Source organism: Centroberyx gerrardi, chromosome 23 (assembly GCF_048128805.1).
Source record: "Centroberyx gerrardi isolate f3 chromosome 23, fCenGer3.hap1.cur.20231027, whole genome shotgun sequence".
Taxonomy (NCBI): Eukaryota; Metazoa; Chordata; class Actinopteri; order Beryciformes; family Berycidae; genus Centroberyx; species Centroberyx gerrardi.
In genome coordinates, this window is record NC_136019.1 from 8,149,687 (window position 1) to 8,169,162 (window position 19,476).

At 44.4% G+C, this 19,476-nt stretch overlaps 1 protein-coding gene across 1 annotated transcript; it reads left to right on the plus strand.

Moving 5' to 3' along the window:
- The first annotated feature begins 4,697 nt into the window (after positions 1-4,697).
- rin1b (Ras and Rab interactor 1b) lies at positions 4,698-17,410 on the plus strand. The gene is made up of 11 exons (XM_071918085.2): positions 4,698-4,841; positions 5,680-5,794; positions 6,058-6,130; positions 6,253-6,344; positions 7,034-7,206; positions 7,770-8,093; positions 8,634-9,201; positions 11,685-11,993; positions 12,755-12,886; positions 14,403-14,572; positions 17,087-17,410. The coding sequence occupies exons 1-11, from the start codon at positions 4,698-4,700 to the stop codon at positions 17,408-17,410; spliced, it is 2,424 nt and encodes an 807-aa protein (XP_071774186.2).
- Positions 17,411-19,476: the final 2,066 nt, after the last annotated feature.

Consider the following 19,476-nt stretch of genomic DNA (forward strand, 5'->3'; position numbering starts at 1 on the left):
TGAGAGAATTTCTGGAGGTGGCAAGACCCAGAGCTGAAGGCAGAGGTGTGGAGAGAGGACTAGCGAGGTGAAACCACAGGCGGACAAACTGCGGCCTGTCCGTGAGGTATCCTGTGATCCTGGAAATCCATCTGCATCGCTCTGAGCTTCTCCCTGACCAGCTGCTTATTTCCAGTGATCTTTCTCATCCCACTCCTTCACACTTTTCCCTTGCAATTTGTTTTCAGTTCTTTCCATCCACTATCCTCTTCATTAGCTACGTTTGGATGGACTTTAAGTGATGTTGAACTTCAGTAGTACCTTGGGTTGTTGGCAATGGGAAAACCTTTTGATGCCGTCACCATGCGCACCATGCATGTAGAGCCTTCATAGACTCTCATGCTCTAAAGTTCGAGGTGGCAATGGGCTACTGCCCAGGCTCATACCTGGTTCACAGATGTGTCAAGTCTTGGTCTGATGAGGGGGGAGACGGGTGGTGATGCTATCTGATGAATAGCTTAGCAGACTAATAGCTCTGCAATGCAAAAACGTCCGTATTAACAAGTCATTTAGCCTGCATTGTTACCTCCGCCAAGGAGGTTATGTTTTCGGTGCCGTTTGTTTGTCTGTTTGTCTGTTAGCAGGATTACGGAAAAACTACTCGGCCGATTTTCATGAAACTTTGTGGAATGGTGTAGCATGGGCCAAGGAAGAACCCATTAAATTTTGGAGCGGATCCGGATCCGACTCACGAAATTTGCATATCATAGCAGATTGGACTATTGGCCTTGGCGGAGGTCTGTGCTCTCCGAGTGCCCTTCTAGTTCCCATTGTTTCAGGAATTTTCTAGAAATGAGTGTCAGTCTTGAAACAAGTCAGAATAAGGCAGATCACTGCACTACTATCAAGAAAATGACACTTGATTCTCCAACATTCTTGGAGCAAGTTGATTTGCATTGGAAACAAGTGAAATTATCTAACGCCATTATTTTAAGAAAATTATTTTTTAGGATTCAATAATATGACTTGTTAAGATGGACATTTTTTGCAATGTAATAGCTCTTTAGCTGTACATATTCCCCCATTTGTACCAACCCATCCGCCCCCAAAATCTAAATAAAACTGCACTACTGGCCAAGTGGAGTTTTCTCAGATCTCCTGCTGAAAAGTTGTGTTCTGTGAGCGGTCGAGTCTCTTCATCAGTCACTGACTCACTCAACCAGCCGGTCGGCCCGTCCTTCTGTCCAGTTTTTGCCTTTCTGTCCAGATCTCAGTCCAAATTTCTCAGCTCTTCCGCAGCAGGTGTTTCCTGCTATTAGTTGGGTTTTCTCCAGTCAGTCAGTCAGTCAGTCTGTTGGTCAGTTTTTGCACATGCAAATTTGGGCTTCCCTTTTCCAAAATATATATCAACAACAGGCATTTCTTCGCTGCCCATGTCTAGCACTATCTCCATTTAACTTTACTGTACTGCAAGTTTACTGCCCACTCCAGTTTTGACTGTACTAGTACATTCCTTACCTAGCAAGTCTGTCTCCCAGGAGTCTCCCTGACATTTTAATGCACTAATTTAATATAGTCTGGTTTTCCAACGCTCCACTTCCCCCTGCAGTTCCCTGGAGATTCCCACTACTGGGCCCAGCGCTCCTTTTCATCCCCTTCTCCTAACTTCCTCTCCTTCTCCTTCTCTCTCCATCCCCCTTCAGACAGAAGTGGCCCTATCTGCCTCTTCATCTACTTCCTTGTTAGTGAGCGCGCTCAGTGCGTTCGGCATCAGACTTTGGTATACCCTGCTGGGTTGCAGCCTCAGGTGTAGAAGTACCTTGTTAGACACTCGTCTTGTTTTGCTTATTACGTTCCAGTCTGCCAGCTTGAACCGCAGCGCTCGCTGGCCCACGTAATGTCTTTTCACATTGTGATTTCTTACCCAGCTTTAATTTTCAGTCGCGGCTTTTTCTCTTTTTATTGTTTTGTCTTTCATTTTGTCTCACTCTCTCTCCTCGCTCCGTTCGGTTTCTCTCTCTCTCTCTCTCTCTCTCTCTCTCTCTCTCTCTCTTTCTCTGAGGGAATTACATAAGTCCTTCGGTGTGTGGGCAGCATTGCGTTTTATGTAAGGCGAACCTGGAAATGGCTAGCGATACACTTGGGTCTCTCTCTCTCTCTCTCTCTCTCTCTCTCTCTCTCATAGCTTTTTGTGGTACTGTATGTGGTTAGGTCATCGGACCGTGCGCCTTTGAGGTGGATGACTTCAGATATTCAATAGGGTGACTCTGCAGGCCCACTCAGAGTCAAAGTTTTATACACACACACTCTCACACACTCACTCACTCTCTCTCTCACACACACACACACACACACACACGGTTTATCATTCAAACCACATCTTGAAATCCTAAGTGTTTGACTCCTAATATAAAGATTGTGATTCTTATAAAAGTGTCAATGCAGACTGTAAAGCAAGGCTTATGTGACGTGTGTCTGTTTTTTAAGTTACGCCCATCAGAAGTGCATCTCTGACAGATTAAGTCAGTCACATTCTGTTTTTATAATTGCAATTTTTCTAATGTTCAAACGTAATTGAAAAGTTCTGCCGGAGTTCCTCCCAAAGTCATAAAGATGTCTGAGCAGAACCTGTGATTGTTATATAACACTCCCCCTCCTTTGATTGATATCTCCTGCAGTTGATTCCTAACCCCACTAATGCTGTTTACCTCTGTTAATGGCCCTGCCACTTTCCAACTGGTTCATGTGTATCTGGCTTCCCTGGGCAGGCGGAGAGAGGGGGGGAGGGGGGTAGTTATGTAATAGGTGACAGGAGGAGATGTAGAATGTGAAAATTGCAAATGTGCTATTGGATAAAAATCAATAATTTTCATGATACCGTATCGTGTAAACAATACCACTGAAATAGTCGGCTGTATCTGATTTGGAGCGGGATATTCGTCGCTCGGAAATGAACTTTACTGCTCTGATGTGAGGGAGGAAGCATCCAGGAAAGCTACTAAAAAAAAAACCAAAGCAGATTATTAATGGCATCGCTTTTTGTTATTTTTGTTATTTTTGAAAGGAAGGAAGTCACGAAAAAGCTTCCTAGAAATAAAACACCTCTGCACCCCAGCCGCCCCGGAAAACCTGTCACCCCTTGAGCACTGTTTGTGTGTGTGCTGTGTGTGTCTGTGCGTGTGTGTGTGTCTGTGTGTGTGTGCGTGCGCATCAACTTGTCAGAGAAGGGGTGTTTCACTGAGTGGGAATGCCTGGTAGGATGTGTAGGCCTGGGTTGCCATGGCAACCATCTGCTGCTACGCTCGCAAACGTTCTCCGGCAGCCCACACAGTGTCACCACGGTGACATCCAGCAGCAGAGGAGAGAGAGAGAGAGAGAGAGAGAGGGAGAGAGATGGAGAGACAGAGAGAGAGAGAGAGAGAGAGAAAGGGAGAGAGAGATGGAGAGACAGAGAGAGAAAGGGAGGGAGAGAGAGAAACAGAGAGAGAGAGAGAGAGAGAGAAGGGGAGAGAAAGAGACAGGAGGAGAGAAACAGACAGCGAGAGAGAGAGAGAGAGAGAGAGAGAGAGGTACTTGTGTGCTGAAAGTAAATCTGTGATTGAATTCTCACATTAAAGTGCCACTTTAGTCAAATATCATCAAACACAAACAAAACAAATGCCCCCGTAACTGAATCATTTTGTTTTAATTACATAAAAATGTGCGTTTTTTCTTAAAATGTGGCGTGTTCAAACACTGGTGTGATTCGTGCGGTGCTGATGGGTGAGTTTTGGTTATGGTGACAGGGAAAGGTAAGGTGTTGAGTAGTGCTGAAGCCCACAACAATGCTTCTGACAGTTAGATAGAGAAGGAGGTGGCTGCTTTAAAATCTCCCTAAAATCTAGGAACTTTAAATTGAAGTGTGCTGAAGGATAGGGTCGTTAAAATGTGCACGTGTGTGTGTATGTGTACCTCAATGCATATGTTCAGGTGTGCATTCATGACTCGTACTGTATGCGTACACGTTTGTGTGTGTGTGTGTGTGTGTGTGTGTGATTGGCAAGGGCATAGGTTTCACTTCAACTTGGCAGGACACACTGAATAAAACTCTGGGCAGCAAATCACACCGACATACTGTGGGAATAGTAGTAGCCTAAATACAATTTGTCCTCACTTCGACAACACACAAACAGAAACAAACAGAAAATACAAAACAAATATGTGGAAAAATGTGAAATATGATAGAGAGACTGAGGAGTCACAGTGAAATACAGTAAGAAAGTGCTAAGCTGAAACCCCTGATCTGAATGGCTGGCAGTGATCAAAATATGAAACATGGCAGTCTAATTTGTTGTGGAAATGGATTTAAGGAGTTTTAAACGACAAGAGGAAGAGCTTCATCTTCTTGTGACCAAAGCCGATCAGAGAAAATGTGCTTCGGTAAAACTCAACTGTGCTTCAAGAAACGCAGATACGAGTAAAACTACAAAATATGCGTTTGAGGCATAAGTAATTGTAGGAGGCAGTTCATTCTTCTCCTAATACTGAGGGGGAAAAATCTCAAATCTTCGCCTATGATAGAAAAAAAGTAGAAAGATGGGAAATGCTGCTGGGATACACAAAAAGACAGAGAAAGAGCGCCTTGGTCTTTTTGATTTTTTTGGATTCTACACCTGTGATGATTGGTGCATGATTAGTGTGTGATACCTGACGTCGGCCCGTCTCTCTCTCTGTTGAAGATGCAGGAGGTGGGCTGCCCCCAGCGAGGCTCCCAGAGGCCCTTCAGTGTTTTGGACCGTCTGCTCGTCACGCACCCCGTCTGGCTGCAGCTGCCACTCAACCAAGACTCCGCCCTCTATATCCTGCTGAGAGAGCCCGTCGGGGTGAGGACCAATCAAATCGCCCCTAAGTGCCGAAAACGTAGACACCAAAATCATCCGTGTGTCCCTGGTAGATCGTTCGCTCTGGTGCTCCATGCTAACTCTGACAGTTGGCGACTAGCATTAACAAAAATAAGAAGACTGACCTTTTAGTAATAACAAGTTGTCAGTGTTTTTTTTTATTATATGACGTGGAAATTCACACATTTTATAAAAGCAAAATATCATTAACTCAATATATCTGATGTAGCCAGGTTTATTTCTGGAACTATTTCAGGTGAGCAACCATGTATTCATCCACTGCACAGTGATTTGTAGTTGTACACAGTCTCCCAATTTTCCACAGAAAATGGAAGTTCAAAACAGTATCTCAACTTTATATCATGTTTTGTGTCAATTTTACCAACCTCCTACACAGAACTATCATTTAAAATTACTTACAAATTAGCTTTAGAGTTGCTACAAGCTCTCAAGCTTGGTGGTGAAAGTAAACTGTGGTTGAACTTCACCAAAGTCATAACTTTACTTTTAAGACAATAACATTGGTGTAGAAGAGGCGACCTCTGCACACTTAGATCAATGCAAGTTTTACTCGGTGACTGAGCTTTCGATCTATTTATCCTTAATTAGGGAACACTGATAACATCAACAGGGAGATATAGGGTCGGATAGAAACTTTTGTCTATCTGCTTTTATATAACTATTATTTTCATGCTTGTAGTTTATGCTATTTGCTCCTTCTGTGCCTTCTCCTGAAAGATTAATAACAAAACATACATAAAAAGACAGTAACATCGATGTGTTTTGTTCTTGTTTCTCTGCTGGTTGGCGGTGCTTCCAGACATTTTTGGTGCGTAAATGCAGCTCCACTCAGAGGAAGGTGCTGTGTCTGAGAGTTTCAGGAGACAGAAGTGCCGCCTCTGTGAAGGAGTGCTTCATCTGCGAGGAGAACTCCAGTGAGTATGAAACAAGCCGGATTAACGCATATTAACCGCCCGCAGCTCCAGCAACACACTTACACTTATCACACACGTTTGTCCGCCCAGTATCACTGTTTATGGTATAGTGTCGCTCTCACAGTCATTGAGTAAATTGATGTGGGATGAAGAGTCTGGATCCCTCCCAATTATTCACAAACTACCATACTCCCTGTTAAATTTGAACAAGTCTCCCACTGCCTCCACAGCTGTCAATCAAACTCTGTCTGTTCTATAACCAGCCTTCGCCTTGGAGAGCTCCGCACTCAGCTTCCCAGATTTGTGTCGATTGGTGGCCTTCTACTGTGTCAGCAGGTATTAACTAACGCCTAACCTCATTCAGCTAGAACCCTTTCCACAATAGTACCTGAAGCTCATTCTCCGTCACACGTTTCATGAGTTTGATTTCTAGAGGTGTCGATTTTTTTTGTCCGCAGGGATGTGTTGCCCTTCCCGTTGCAGCTACCGGAGGCCATTGCCAAAGCCACGTCCCACAGGCAGCTGGAGGCCATCTCACATATGGGACAAGGTACAGTACTACTTGTAGCACGCTTAGTTTTAGTTATACATCAGTAAATCATCAGTAAATCATTACCAGATTAATTTTGAGACATTAGTATTATTACTGTAAACAAACAAGCACCATCAGCAAGAAGATCGTCAGCCTCTACCTGGCCTCTCCACTGCATTTTACATTGTGCGTCACTGGGTTGGATCTTGGGAATCTGCTGGATTGCTTTATGGCACAAAACAAGAGGAGGGCGCTGTTCTTCCAACACAACAGTGCTAAAGCTTTCAGAGTTTCTTGCAATGGCAGATGGTGGAACGAGTGAATGGCTGATGGAAAAATCACTCACAACCTGTTAATGCTCTTTAGTAAAGCCAAAAAAAACCCCAACCTTTTACCAAACATCCAGGAAGCAACAGGATTTACGGGAAATGTGGTCTTAATTTTGAGAAACACTAGCACTAACAACACCACTGGCTTGAGGCAGGGGCTACTAATCGTGGACCATGATCTCGTTTGTTAACGGTAATTATACCAAGGTATCCCAACTAATTTGACACTGATATACTGATGTTTAAAAATGCTACACCTTTTTTTGCCATGATTCACCATTCTCTGGGTTAAGGTATTAGAAATGGGCATCCCTGTGATCATAGGCGTCTCAACTCAAAAAGGTTGAGATCTACTCTTATTCCCGAATCTCCCACTAGAGTTCTGGAGCTTTCCGAGTGCTACAGACATGCAGAATGGACCGGTGGACCAGTTGGCATCGACCAGTACCAGTCAGGACCAGGCGGGGCTGACCCAGGACCTTTGCACCCTGCTGGCCCGAGGCAGACAAGGCAAACTCTGCTTCATCAACCCCCTCTTCCTGCAACTGGAGGTTAGTGGCAAATATCTGAGGAGTCTCTGAGGAGTCACTTTACCTCTCACTGCTATCATGTGACAGTCTCATAACTCCTCTTTGGGTGATTTTCATGTTTTTTTATTTTGATTTCAAGCAGTGGTTCCCAACTCCGTTCGTCAAGACCTGGAGTACTGATAGTTTTCATTCTGGCTGTCTAACAGGGACTGATTTAGATCTGAGATGCCAGGTGAATGCCATTAACTACCGAGTTGGGCAGAAAACCAGTGGTACTCTGGGTCCCGAGGAACCACTGATTTAAGGTTTACATGGTCCTCTATGGGACAAGAAAGGTTTCATGACACTAGATCAATGAAAACCCATTTAAAACTTGTATGATTTATATGAAAAGGCCAATAAGATTTGTTGTTTGGTTCCTGAAAAATGTACTTTTTTTGAAGTGTGAAGTTTTTGTCCAACAGGAGCGCTCTAAATCCATCCTCCTATATAACTGCTAATATAACTGCCATTCATCTTCCTCTTGACTCCATCCCCTGTGGAAAATAAACAGTTCACCGGTCAGTGGTTCTTGCAAGGTGAAGTGTTGTATTCGCTTAAGAGCAATTTCTTTTCCACAGCAGCTACAACACTCCAACCACGGCGCCTCCAATAAACGGCACCGCTTCAAACGCAGCATGAGGCTCCGGCTCTCCAACGAGTGCTCCATGAATCTGTCTATGGAGGGGGTCGGCTCCTACTCGCCTCCCCCCTCGGTGGAGGAGCCCGGCGGGGCGGAGAGGCTGCAGAAGGCCAGCACTAACCCACAGAGGAGAGTTCACCCTGGGGCGGGGGTCCTGAGGCGAACCCCTGCTGTTTCCCCTGGCTCCGCAGAGGAAGACGACCTGATGTCGGTCTATATGTCACATGTAAGGATAAGTTAACATCTTTATTTATCATTCACAGACCCAGATAATTCTTAGTGCTTGTTTTAAATTTATTGGGGTACCTAAGGGGTGGAGTTCTCCATATACTGTAGGTGAATGGATGCTATTAAGTTAAATCAGTGTTTCTGTTACTGACAACTTACCTGCCCCTTCTGTCTTTCTGATGCCATTAACTGAATAATCTGGTACTTCAAGCTGGTCATACAAACATCAAAGAATTAGTTGCAAATACTATTGAACATACGGCTGCTCATCTGCTCACTAACTCACTAACTCACTGACTTGCTGACTCACTCATTCAATCACTCATTCATTAATTCAGTTCACTCTGTTTTACTGGCATGAAAGCAATGAACAATTTTGTCATCAAGATAAAGGATCAACATTTTACATGAAACTCCTTTCCCCCTTGTATCAGTGTGTGTGTGTGTGTCATTCACTCATTCCACTTGTGCACACACATCAAACATGGCACTGTCTAAATCATCATGTTGTGTAATTGTCACCTCTCCCCTGGTCAAGGCGTCTACCAAGGCGGAGGAGCCTCCAAAGCCCCAGCAGCAGTCGGCCCGAGCGGAGGAGCCGAGCATCGAGGTGGCGGTGCTGGCCCTGGAGGGTCGGCCCGCCCCCTCCCTGGCCGAGCTGGACAGCAGCAGCTCCTTCAGCAGTCTGGACGAGGACGCAGACTCGGATTCCGACTCAGAAACTCTGGCCCAAGTGCGAGCCCAAACCCTCCAGCGCCCGCCCCTCGTGCGCTCCCGAGGCCGCGGCGGGCTGCACCGCATGAGCGCCGCGTTCGTGTGTTTCTTCGCCCCGGAGAAGCGCCTGACGCGGCTGGTGGAGGAGCTGTCCAGGGACAGGCGCTCGGTGTTCGGGGCCATGGTTCAGGACTTCCTCCTGCAGCAGAGAGAGGTGCTCAAAAGCCTGGCCTCCTCTTCATCAGCATTGCCATCCTCTTCCTCGTCATGTGTGTCCTCCGTGGAGCTCCTGCAGGGCCTGCGTCTCTTCCTGTCCCAGGCCAAGTGCTGCCTGTTGGACAGCGGAGAGCTGGAGCCTCCCATTGAAACGCTGGTGCCAGAGAATGAGAAAGGTAAACAAACAGACCTTGGCAAACATGTGCAGAGTTTCAATCCAAAAGCCAGAGATATTCACCATTTGAAAATACTGATGCCTACTCTGTTCAAAATGATTGCTATAAAAGTAAATCACATCATAGTTTGCCACTAAGGTAAGAAGTCATTCAAGACCTTTGCTTACAGAATAGTTTTGAAGCATGGTCTGTGTTTACAGTAAAACAGTAAAAAGGAATCTGATCACAAAATTAATAACTTAAATCTGTTTTTGATGGAAAAAAACAAACAATTAAAAAAAAAGTGTTTATATTACTCAGATATACTGTATGTTTCAAGGAAAAAACACATTTCCATTGTGAGATTATAGACATGAAAGTCATTTTACACAACTCAGATTGTATTGATTTTTAAAGGCAAAGACACTGGAAGTAATCAGAATTAGTGTAGTTAGTGTCCATTATTTACTGTGCTGAATTACATTTCGAGCACAATCTTCTCAACCATGTGAATTTCCCATATGCATACATGATAGGCTATACAGTAATCTATCTTTTTCACATCGGAAAAGGGAGACAATGTGCATTCGGGGGACCAGGGGAAAGAGGCACGTTGGCAAGAGAAGAAACGCACTATTAGGAAACACCGATTCAATAGAACAGACTGCCAGAGGACGCAGGTCTATGGAAACAGACAGCCTTGTTTGATAAGTGGTGGGTTGCCCAGGCAGGCTACAGTGAAAAGGCATTGTCAACACAAAGTAGTTTGCGTAGGGGTAGAGCCTCATTCACTGGAGCTCATATTGTCTCTGGTATTTAGAAAACAGCGTTAGGACGGCCCTAACCAGTGCGCTTCCACTCACATCTATTACATTCAGTCTGCCTTGGGAGATTCGCCTCATTATTGTAAAGACAATGCAAGGCGTTACTTTGGATGGATGGAAGTATTGTAGTTAGATCTTTTGACACAGTCCTGTGCGTAGGTGTTTCTTTTTGGATTCCTTTATGTGTGACCGTGCATGTGTGTCTTTGTGTGTGTGCTTGCAGGTGTGTGTGTGTGTGTGTGTGTGTGTAAATGTGTGATGATAGATGGTTGCCTGGCAGTGCATAGGCTTTAGGGGAGAGTGGTCGACCGCTGTGGCTCTGCCTTCCTGCGCTCTGATTCTGATTTATCTTGGTATTGCGTCGGTGGGAGGCATTTGCATTTTTTTTTTTTCTCCCCCTCGTTTATCATAAAAAGATATCGCAGTCCCACGCTCACTTGAAGAGCAGCACGATTCAAGGGAGGGAGAGAGGGAGGGAGAGATAGAAATAGGCAGGATTGTGAAGGTTACTTTCGAAATGTAATCGGTTACATTTACCATCTGTGAGTAGTAGCTAGCTAAGAAATCACCTTTTTCAGAGCCAAAACGGTGTGTAATGGCTGTAATCGCATTACATGTCATCTGTTACTCCCCAACCCTGGTTATTAGAGAGAGGGATGATGGGATTGAGGAAGGTAGGGAGAAAGAATGATATGGAGAGAGGGAGGGACAAAGGAGAGATGATGGAGAGGGAAAAGAGGGAGGCAGAGGTAGAGAAACAGAGGATGGAGGGCGTGAATGATTAATCACAAGGGGAAATTATATAGTGATATAGATGGGGAGAGAAAGCGGTGAGAGATAGGTAGGTAGGTAGAGGGGGGGGGGGGCATTGTACAGTAGGGAAGCAGTGAGAGATGGAGAGGAGAGGAGGATATTGATGATGAGTGGAGAACAGTGTGCGCTGGAGAATTTTTACCCACTTAGTCAGGACTGCCCACTGACTGCAAGAGAAACCACTGTGTGTGTGTGTGTGTGTGTGTGTGTCCACGTGTGAGAGCATGCATGCATGTGTGTGTGTGCATGAGTGCTCTTACATATCTGTCTAAATGTGAGAGCTTTTGGTTAGTTTCCCCTGCTCATACAGTTTAAACAATCCTTACTACCTTCTGTGCATTTCACCACACACGTACAGTACATGCATGTATATACAGTATGTACTGTATTGTACAATTGGGACTCTCCATACAGTCCATGCACACTGTTTGGAGAGTCCATTGAGGCTTTCAAACTCAGTGATATATCCCTAGATTCAAAGCATTAAATGCAATCATATTGTACATCTACTCTATTCTTGGGATGGGGTTTGGGTGCATAGCAGCAGCTCTGTTTGTTGATTTTGTGTGATATGTTTGTGTCTGTTTACTTGTGTCAGTTGATATAAAATATTGACACAGTAAACACACAGTTTTTTCACCCTCACCCTGATGACTCCATTGCATACATTATGACCAACATCTATCTGGGCCTCTGTCCAATCCTTCTGTAGATGAAGGCTTTCAATCCAAATCATTGCATGTCCATTGTGGAAACATTTCACTACCAACAAATGACCAAGAGTCTCACAGTAGTGAATAACTACTAATAATATTCCAGGTGTCAGTTTTTCCTCATTTTGGATCAAAACCTTTCATGTCTTCCCAGACCTGGCGCTGGAGCGGGCCATGTTCACCTGTGTGCTCCGGCCGCTGAAGTCCCTCCTGGACCAAGCCCTGGCTACGCTGCACTGCCAGGACGGCTCCAGCCAGCGCCTCAGCCAGAACCTGCTCCATCTGAAGGGGGACGCGGCCATGGACCGGCTGGGGGTGCTGACGGGCGTTCCTGACAGCCGTGAGGTGGAGAGGGTGAAGCAGAAGCTGGCGCTGATGCAGAGGACGCACTCACCCATTGATAAGGTGCTCCTGCTGCTGCAAGTGTGCAAGTGTGTCCACAAGGCCATCGGGTCCTTACATGGTGAGTGTCTTTGATGTTACCTGGTCGAAAATGTAGGCAGTGTTGCTACTATGAAGCCTTTGTAGAACCAAATATCATGAAAATATTGACCAATTTGGGCAGCAGGGTGGCTTAGCAGTCAGAGAGAGTTGGTTGCAGGATGGTTCAATCTCGAGTTGATCCCAAGTTTTAACCCTGTTGGAAGTATCTTAACCAGTTTTAGGGGTTCAAATTGAGGGTGACCTCCCATAAGAGACAAGGGACCCCGTATACGAAAGAGAAATCTAAACTTGAGAGGTCCCATGTAACGTTATCAGATAAAACCTACTTAGAGCACTTCTAATGATAGTTAGCTAGCTAGCGAACATAACTGCTATACACCAACTGACACTAGCTAATGTTTACTAGGTCTAGCTATCTAGCTAACTACCATAGGCAGAATGTGAAAGGCTAAACAGAAGCTGTATGACTCTGAAAATACTGTTGCTGGTGGAAAATATTGACCAGAAAAGATTAATAACATTATTTACGTATGTAGCCTCAGATAATCTCCTTCATAAGTCATCAAATTGAGTGTTTCATGACAGGAAACCACCACTCCTCCCACCCCACCCCCTTTCTGGGTGGGACCTTCAAGACTTGGGACTCAATTTCTCAGGGATAAATAGAAGAAAACTTCTCATGTATCATTACAATTAATTGAATTCAAAGTGTCAGCACCCCATGATATATCCGTCATTATAGCCTCTTCTAATGCTGCCCTCCTGTCGTCTACTTCTCAGGACAGGCAGTGAACTGGGACGACTTCCTGCCCTCGTTGTCGTATGTGATTGTGGAGTGTAACCGGCCTCACATCCTGATAGAGGTGGAGTACATGATGGAGCTGCTGGAGCCCTCCTGGCTCTGTGGAGAGGGTACAACCTGCGCTTTCTACTTATGCTACCTGCACTATTGAAAAGCTTGTCTCCAAAATGTCAACGTTTCAGCAACTAAGAAAAACAGCCTTGCTTTTAGCTTGACCACCATTCATTTTTTAGTTTATCTGATGGGTCCTGAAAGGTTTTCATAAGCCCAAAGGGTATAATTTGTTAAATCCATAGAGAGCCATGTAATCCTTCAATTGAAAGTAAAACATGAAAATCACCAAAATTGGAGTTATGGGGTTTTCACATGACGACAGCGGCTTGCTACTTCAATGGAAAGACTCAGGTTTAATAAAGGATTTCCATATCAGTACAGCACTGATAGGACAATGTATTAGTGCTAGCACTAGCAGTTAATGTACAAAATGCAATTATACTGTAGTAGTACTTGACCTTAGCCCTTGGCAGACTGTGTGAGACAAGTCCAGTACTTTATATTCCTAAAGACCACACAAGTGTTTTCAGTCAAATGGCAGATGTAGCTGAATATTTTTCCCATTACTTTCATTTGACGTTGCAAACAGCCGCCCTCTGTGTCTGCCTCAGTTAACATTCAGTTTAATTCAATTGAGGATGAAACATCGCAGAAATGACAGCAGCCACACAGGCAGATGAAGGGAAATAAGAGGGCTATACGATGTGGCAATACAATGAGAGATGATACGATGCAGCTTTATTTGTCCCCTTGGGCAATTCATTTCACAGTAATTCAATTGTGCACACAACATGGACATAAACACAGGGAACTTCGTCTAAAACAACAGGATACAAACAAGATCAATGTTAACATGAACTGGCAAGATTCACAACGTTGCAAATAACCTTACAAACAAACAAGTGCAACCACCAAACGCTTGAGTCGTCACTGCAGGGTCCCAGAACCAGAACACTGGGCTGATGCCTCTGCTCTGATAACTAAAGAAGAGATCTGTCTTTATCTTAACATCATATTTACATTTTACTAAAATCAGGTAATTAGTATAATATTTTCAAAAATTTCAGCCCTGAAAATTTCATAACAATCTGACCAGTCTATCTTAAGTTAGAAAGTATTTTTAAAAAGTAATGGCAAAACAGACACATTTGGTGCCATTTTGGAACATGGGGGTCGCTTTGAACTCTGCTTTGAGATCTGCAACCTTTCTGACCCCATCTGGGTCAGCAAAAAGAGTCATATCTCAGCAATGGTATGTCCTTCCTCCATAAAACAAAATTCCCAGTGTTTCTCACAGTATGACATAGTATATAAAATGTTATAGCAGATTAATTTAGCCCCTAAGCCCCTGATTTTGGGCTTTTAGTTGCCACTCGTATCCAGAGAAACCATAGAATAAGCTTAAATTCTTAGATCACCATCATTACAAGCAACCAATATTAAGTGCAAGGGTTCAATGCCACCGTGCCCTGACAGCACCCTCTGACAGAAGTGCTAGTGCTAGTGGAGTACCGTTTTTAATTGTTAGTCTTCCTCCTCTTGAAGCCCTCTGCGCTCTTTCCTTGCCTCCAGGTGGCTACTACCTGACCAGTGTGTATGCCAGCCTCTGTCTGATCCAGAGCCTGGAGGGGGACCAGCCTCTGTCAGGCTGTCTGACCCAGGACGCCCAGGAGGCGCTGAGGGAGTGGAGCTGCAGACGGAGCCGAGAAGCCCAGAGACAGAAGGAGAACCAGCAGAGTCAGGTACGAGATGCTGTGGTTAGACTGCTACTACCCTACAGAGCCACTAGTACTGTTATGTGCGGCTTTGTCTTACTGTTATCTTCTTGTATCTTCTCTCATCAACCTGTTCCATAGCTATGTTACTTCAGGTGACGCTGTTTACTGTACATATTGAAGTGCTGATTGCTGTGTGGACAGTAGGAATTAACTATGCTGTGTGCTAACCCAGCTGACGTCAGTATGATAGAAATTGAGTAGCTACATGCCATGTGAATGTGAGGTGAAATTAAATTTAAGACTTATGTACACTGTTGTTTTTAGTGTTTCAAAAAATGGCATATGTCATTTTGCAATTTGTGTGAAAACAATGACAACATATCTTATTGGACGTATTGCACAGGTCATAACATATATCAGACAGAACTGACAGAAGTTGTTTTAGCCTACTTAGGTGTCAGATAGGTGGGATTTGCCAGCAGACAATACAATTAGAAATGAATGAATACCAGAAAGTTTTTTTTACGCATCTGCAGCTGACAGCTCACCTGAAACTAAACTGTCCTGATGTACAGCAGTAAACCCCCACCCACCTGGTACTTCAAGTAGGTTAAAACAAACACTAAGAATTATTTGCAACCTCTTTTCAGATTCAGATCAGGATTTAGCAATTCAAAGTTGAATATCCTTTTTGGCAATAACAGCACAACAGCACAAACAGCAACAAAAACACGGTGATAATCCGTCCAAACAGGTCAGACAACACATTAATTATGTTGATGGTGATGCGTGCCGCGCGACATCAGATTGTCCTATATCTGCGACCCGATGGCAGGCGGGGTGGGATAAGCAACGGTGACCCATATTTGAATCAGCTCTGATCTCAGGTCCTGTTGCTGTTTCCTGGGAAGTTCAAGCCCTCATATTCTCTCACGATAGGTGATAGAAGTGATGCAGAAGTAATACAAGATGAGGTGAAGATTATCAATTGTTGCATTGTGAGTGTTGGTCGGACGTTAGGCCTAGTCGTCACACAGCAACATCAGCAGCTGCACTTCAGACAATACACCTGAATTCCCCTCCTTTGCGTACAAAACACATTTCATATTCATTTGAGAGGATTAGTTTATAGACATTTTTAGAGGTAATCCACTGACCTGGGCACACCGGCTTACTCCACACTGTCAGCCAGACTGGCACGCATTAATGCACACACACACACACACACACACACAGAGACACACACACACACACACTGACTCCTCCACTCTCCTATCACTCATTCTTCTGGCCCCAAATTGGTATAATGGTCCACCAGATGCCATGGAAGGCATTGTCATCCACAACGTTCCTGCCTCGTCACGTGGTTCCTCTCCTGGCTTCAAATAGCCGATCTAACTCACCCGGCAGCCAGATTTTCCACTGACACAGGCGGGGATCAGTGAGCCAAGTGCTATGAAGAAGTGGGCGGTCAGATAACATGAAATTTATTGAGCCGCATCTACCCGTCGAAGCAGGCACACACAATATGCACACGGACAGCGAGGAGCTCAGTGACTCTGTAAGTTGACGCTGCTGGGGGTTTTCTTGAATGCAGACCTGTTGATGGTAATTGCCGGTGTGTGTGGTTTTTTTTTTTTTTTTTTAAATGTTTTTTTGGTAGATATTTGGCCAGTTGTGTATCTGTGTATGTGAAGAGGGGAGGGGGGTTGGGTAGTTGTGTTGTATGTGTGGGTAGGATGGGCGGTGTGTGTGTGTGTTTTTGTGTGTGTGTGGCAGTGAATGGGTTTCTCACTGGTTTCTCAAGATTGTATATTTGGTTAATGGAGTATGTTCAGTAGTGTGTGTGTGTGTTTTAGAGAGTTGTGTAGGCGTTTGTAGGTGGTTCTGACATTGTATAATAGCTTTGGTACAATACAATTGGTGGTAAGTAGCAATTGTTGAGACAGTTATGATCACTTCTATCATTTTTTGCTCGTTCAAAATGTAAAAAAGTTTTTGTACGGATTAAAGTGCCATTCACTGTGTTTTGGTAGAGCTGTGTTGATAAGTGTGCAAAAACTTTGCCAGAACATCAAGCTTAATGGATTACGTTTGATGAAGTTGGATATGGACATGCTCTTGTGGATTAATATTGAGATTTTTGTCAGTGAAGCTGTAATATGCAACAGAGTTTAGAATAATTTGTGATGATGACGTTGTTCAGATAAAGATGAGGATGCTGTTCACATAAAGCTGCTGTGTTTGTGTGTCTGTGTAGAAGTAGAGGCATGGCTTTAGAAAGCTTTAAAGCTATGAACATCATTTTGACTGATTTATTGTAGTGTATTATCAGCCGGTAAGCTTGTACAGTTCTCATTCCTCCTCTTGCTCTCGCTCCATCCCTCTCTCTCTCTCTTCCTCCCCCTCTTTTGCCCTCCCTCCATAAGCCTCTTGACCTCTGCATTGCATGTGCACAATACATATTCACGCCTCTCTCTATCTCTTTTTCTCTCTCGCCCTCTCGCCCTCCCTCCCTCTGTCCCTCCCTCCCTCCAGAGGTGCGTTCGGATATTGTTCCAGGACGGGGAGCGGAGCGCGGTGCGGACGTTGCAGTGGAGAGCCGGGGAGACCAGCCAGGCCCTGGCGCAGCTGTGTGCCTCCACCTTCGGAGTGTCCGACCCCCAGCAATACACCCTGTACTGGCGCAGCGGCGGGGAGATGCGGGCCCTGCCGGCCCAGGCGCAGCCCCAGGACCTGGCCAGCCACAGCGAGGGGGGCCCCTCGCTCTCCTACCTGAGGACCGACCACGACTTCAGCAAGATGAGGCGGCTCACCAGAGGTGGCGCCGTGGACCTGAGCGAGTCGGTGTGTGAGGAGTGAGTGGGAGGGATGGAGGGAGGAGGAGAGCGGATGGTCGCTCGCACTTTCTCTCTCTCTCTCCCTTGTTCTGTCTCTTTCTCTCCGGCGGTGTCGGTTGCTAAAAAGCTGTGTTGTGTCTCGTCGTGGGTCAGGACATGTTGTCAAAAACTACAGCCCTTCTCAAGACTAGGAGCAGACCTCAAATGGTAAACTATTCCCCAATGGACCAACATACAGAACAGAGCAGGACCAACATAGGGACCATTGCCAAAAGTTGTACTATGTACCACATAGTGGCTGGTAGTCAAAAGGAGTGTACTATTTGTGACATGGAAAATATGTAATAAATGAATTTGGATGTTATTTGAGACAGGAACCCAGAGTTATACACTGAAGAGATTGCATCATTAAAACGTGAGGAGGCTCAAATCCAAAGAGAACGTCTGCGAGACTACTGTTGCCTGGAAACAAAAAACAGTTCCTGTATGCACACGAGAAGGCAAAGTGACCCCCTCAGTGATGTAACCCTTTCACAGTATAGTTCTGGGTAAATCTAAAAGACAGTTGGATGTTTTATTGCTTCACTTTTATGTGTAACAGTCTGCAGGTCCTTGGCTGGAGCCGTGTTGTGGAGGGTTTGGGGGTGTAAAGCTTAGCGTGCCCCTTGGATTATTATTATTACTCCTGTTTGATTGACAAAAGGGCGAGATGTTTTGTACTCGCCAAAATAGCCAAGACCAAACCTCAATACCAAAGTTAAGGAAAGAGAGTTTGCGATATTCTTAAAACCGTTTTTTGTGCTGAGGATAGATTGTGCTGATCAATTAGAGGAGATCACGAGAGATAATCTTTGGAAGAGAGGCCATTTTGTGATCCTATAGATGAAATGTTTACTCTGAAACAAGTGATTCATGAAGCAGGCTCACATGTCAAGCTTTAAAGCAACTGTTTATTTTTAGGATCACCCATAGAGACATGTATTTTTTTTTTTTAGGCTCTCCTCCCTACTGCAATATTGTGTTGTTGTTTACGGCCGGTACAGTGAGGCGGACTGGGAGAGTAGGAGGGGACGTGATAGAATAGCATCAGCTGGGAGACGAATGTGGAAATCACATCCGGAGGCCGAGCCACCAGGACGACCTGCGACCCGTTTTACCGAATGACTTGAGAATGTATTAAAAAAATCTTTTCGTGTCAGAATTTTATCCTTTCAGAATTGCGTTTCATTTCACGAATTCACGTTTTCAAACCGCTTTTGAGTTCTACTTTTCTCGCACTGTTTTTTGGCCGTACTTTAAAAAAAAACAAAAAAAACATTCCACCACAACAGGACTGGAAGGAGGACAGTCCGACCGACGCCAATAAACCGGGACCATGCCGTACCTCATGGTGACTGGTAGAATGTAAATGTTGAGTCACCAGCTTTTGGTGGCTTCTGCTGCAAGTCATCATTATCAACTGACTGTTCAACTCAGTGTCATTACTAATTATCATATTGTGTATTAAAATAACTAATCGTTCAATTTGTTGGGTAGGTATCAAAACATAAGTATGGATTCTCAACATATCTGGAGTTTTTATCGGCAGAGGAAGTTCATTTGGAAACTATATTGTATTTTGGACATTATTGCATGCTTTTTCATTTAATGTACATGTGACGGTTCTGCGGATGTGGTGTGTGTGCGTGAAGCATGTGTTCATTGTATGCCACTTTAAGGAGCTCACTATTTCTTTTTAATGTGAAAGCACATTACTGTATTTTGTCAGGTAATTCAATATCGCAATAAAAATTGCAATATCTGTTCATAGTGTTGTTACATCCAGTTTTGTATTGCAGTGTGATTGTGAACGTTGTAATTTGATGCCATGAAAGAAACTCGCCACCAAGGGGCAGCAAATTACAACATCATCAGCATTTAAATCCTCTGAGCTGCCATACTTCTACCTTCAGATTTAACCAGTGGTTTATGGTGTTTATTCAAGCTTTGTGGTTTCAAATGAGAACATCCTAAGTGATTGATTTTTGAATCATAATTTTCATTGTATGACATGTACAAAAAGTAATCGTACTTATCATTCAGTTCATT

Excerpts from the sequence above, each read along its gene's own strand:
- rin1b (XM_071918085.2), top strand. The coding sequence starts at position 4,698 with ATGCAGGAGGTGGGCTGCCCCCAGCGAGGCTCCCAGAGGCCCTTCAGT. Across the intron at positions 7,207-7,769 it reads CCCTCTTCCTGCAACTGGAG|TGTTGTATTCGCTTAAGAGC; the intron begins GTTAGTGGCAAA and ends TGCAAGGTGAAG. Across the intron at positions 12,887-14,402 it reads CTCCTGGCTCTGTGGAGAGG|GTGGCTACTACCTGACCAGT; the intron begins GTACAACCTGCG and ends CCTTGCCTCCAG.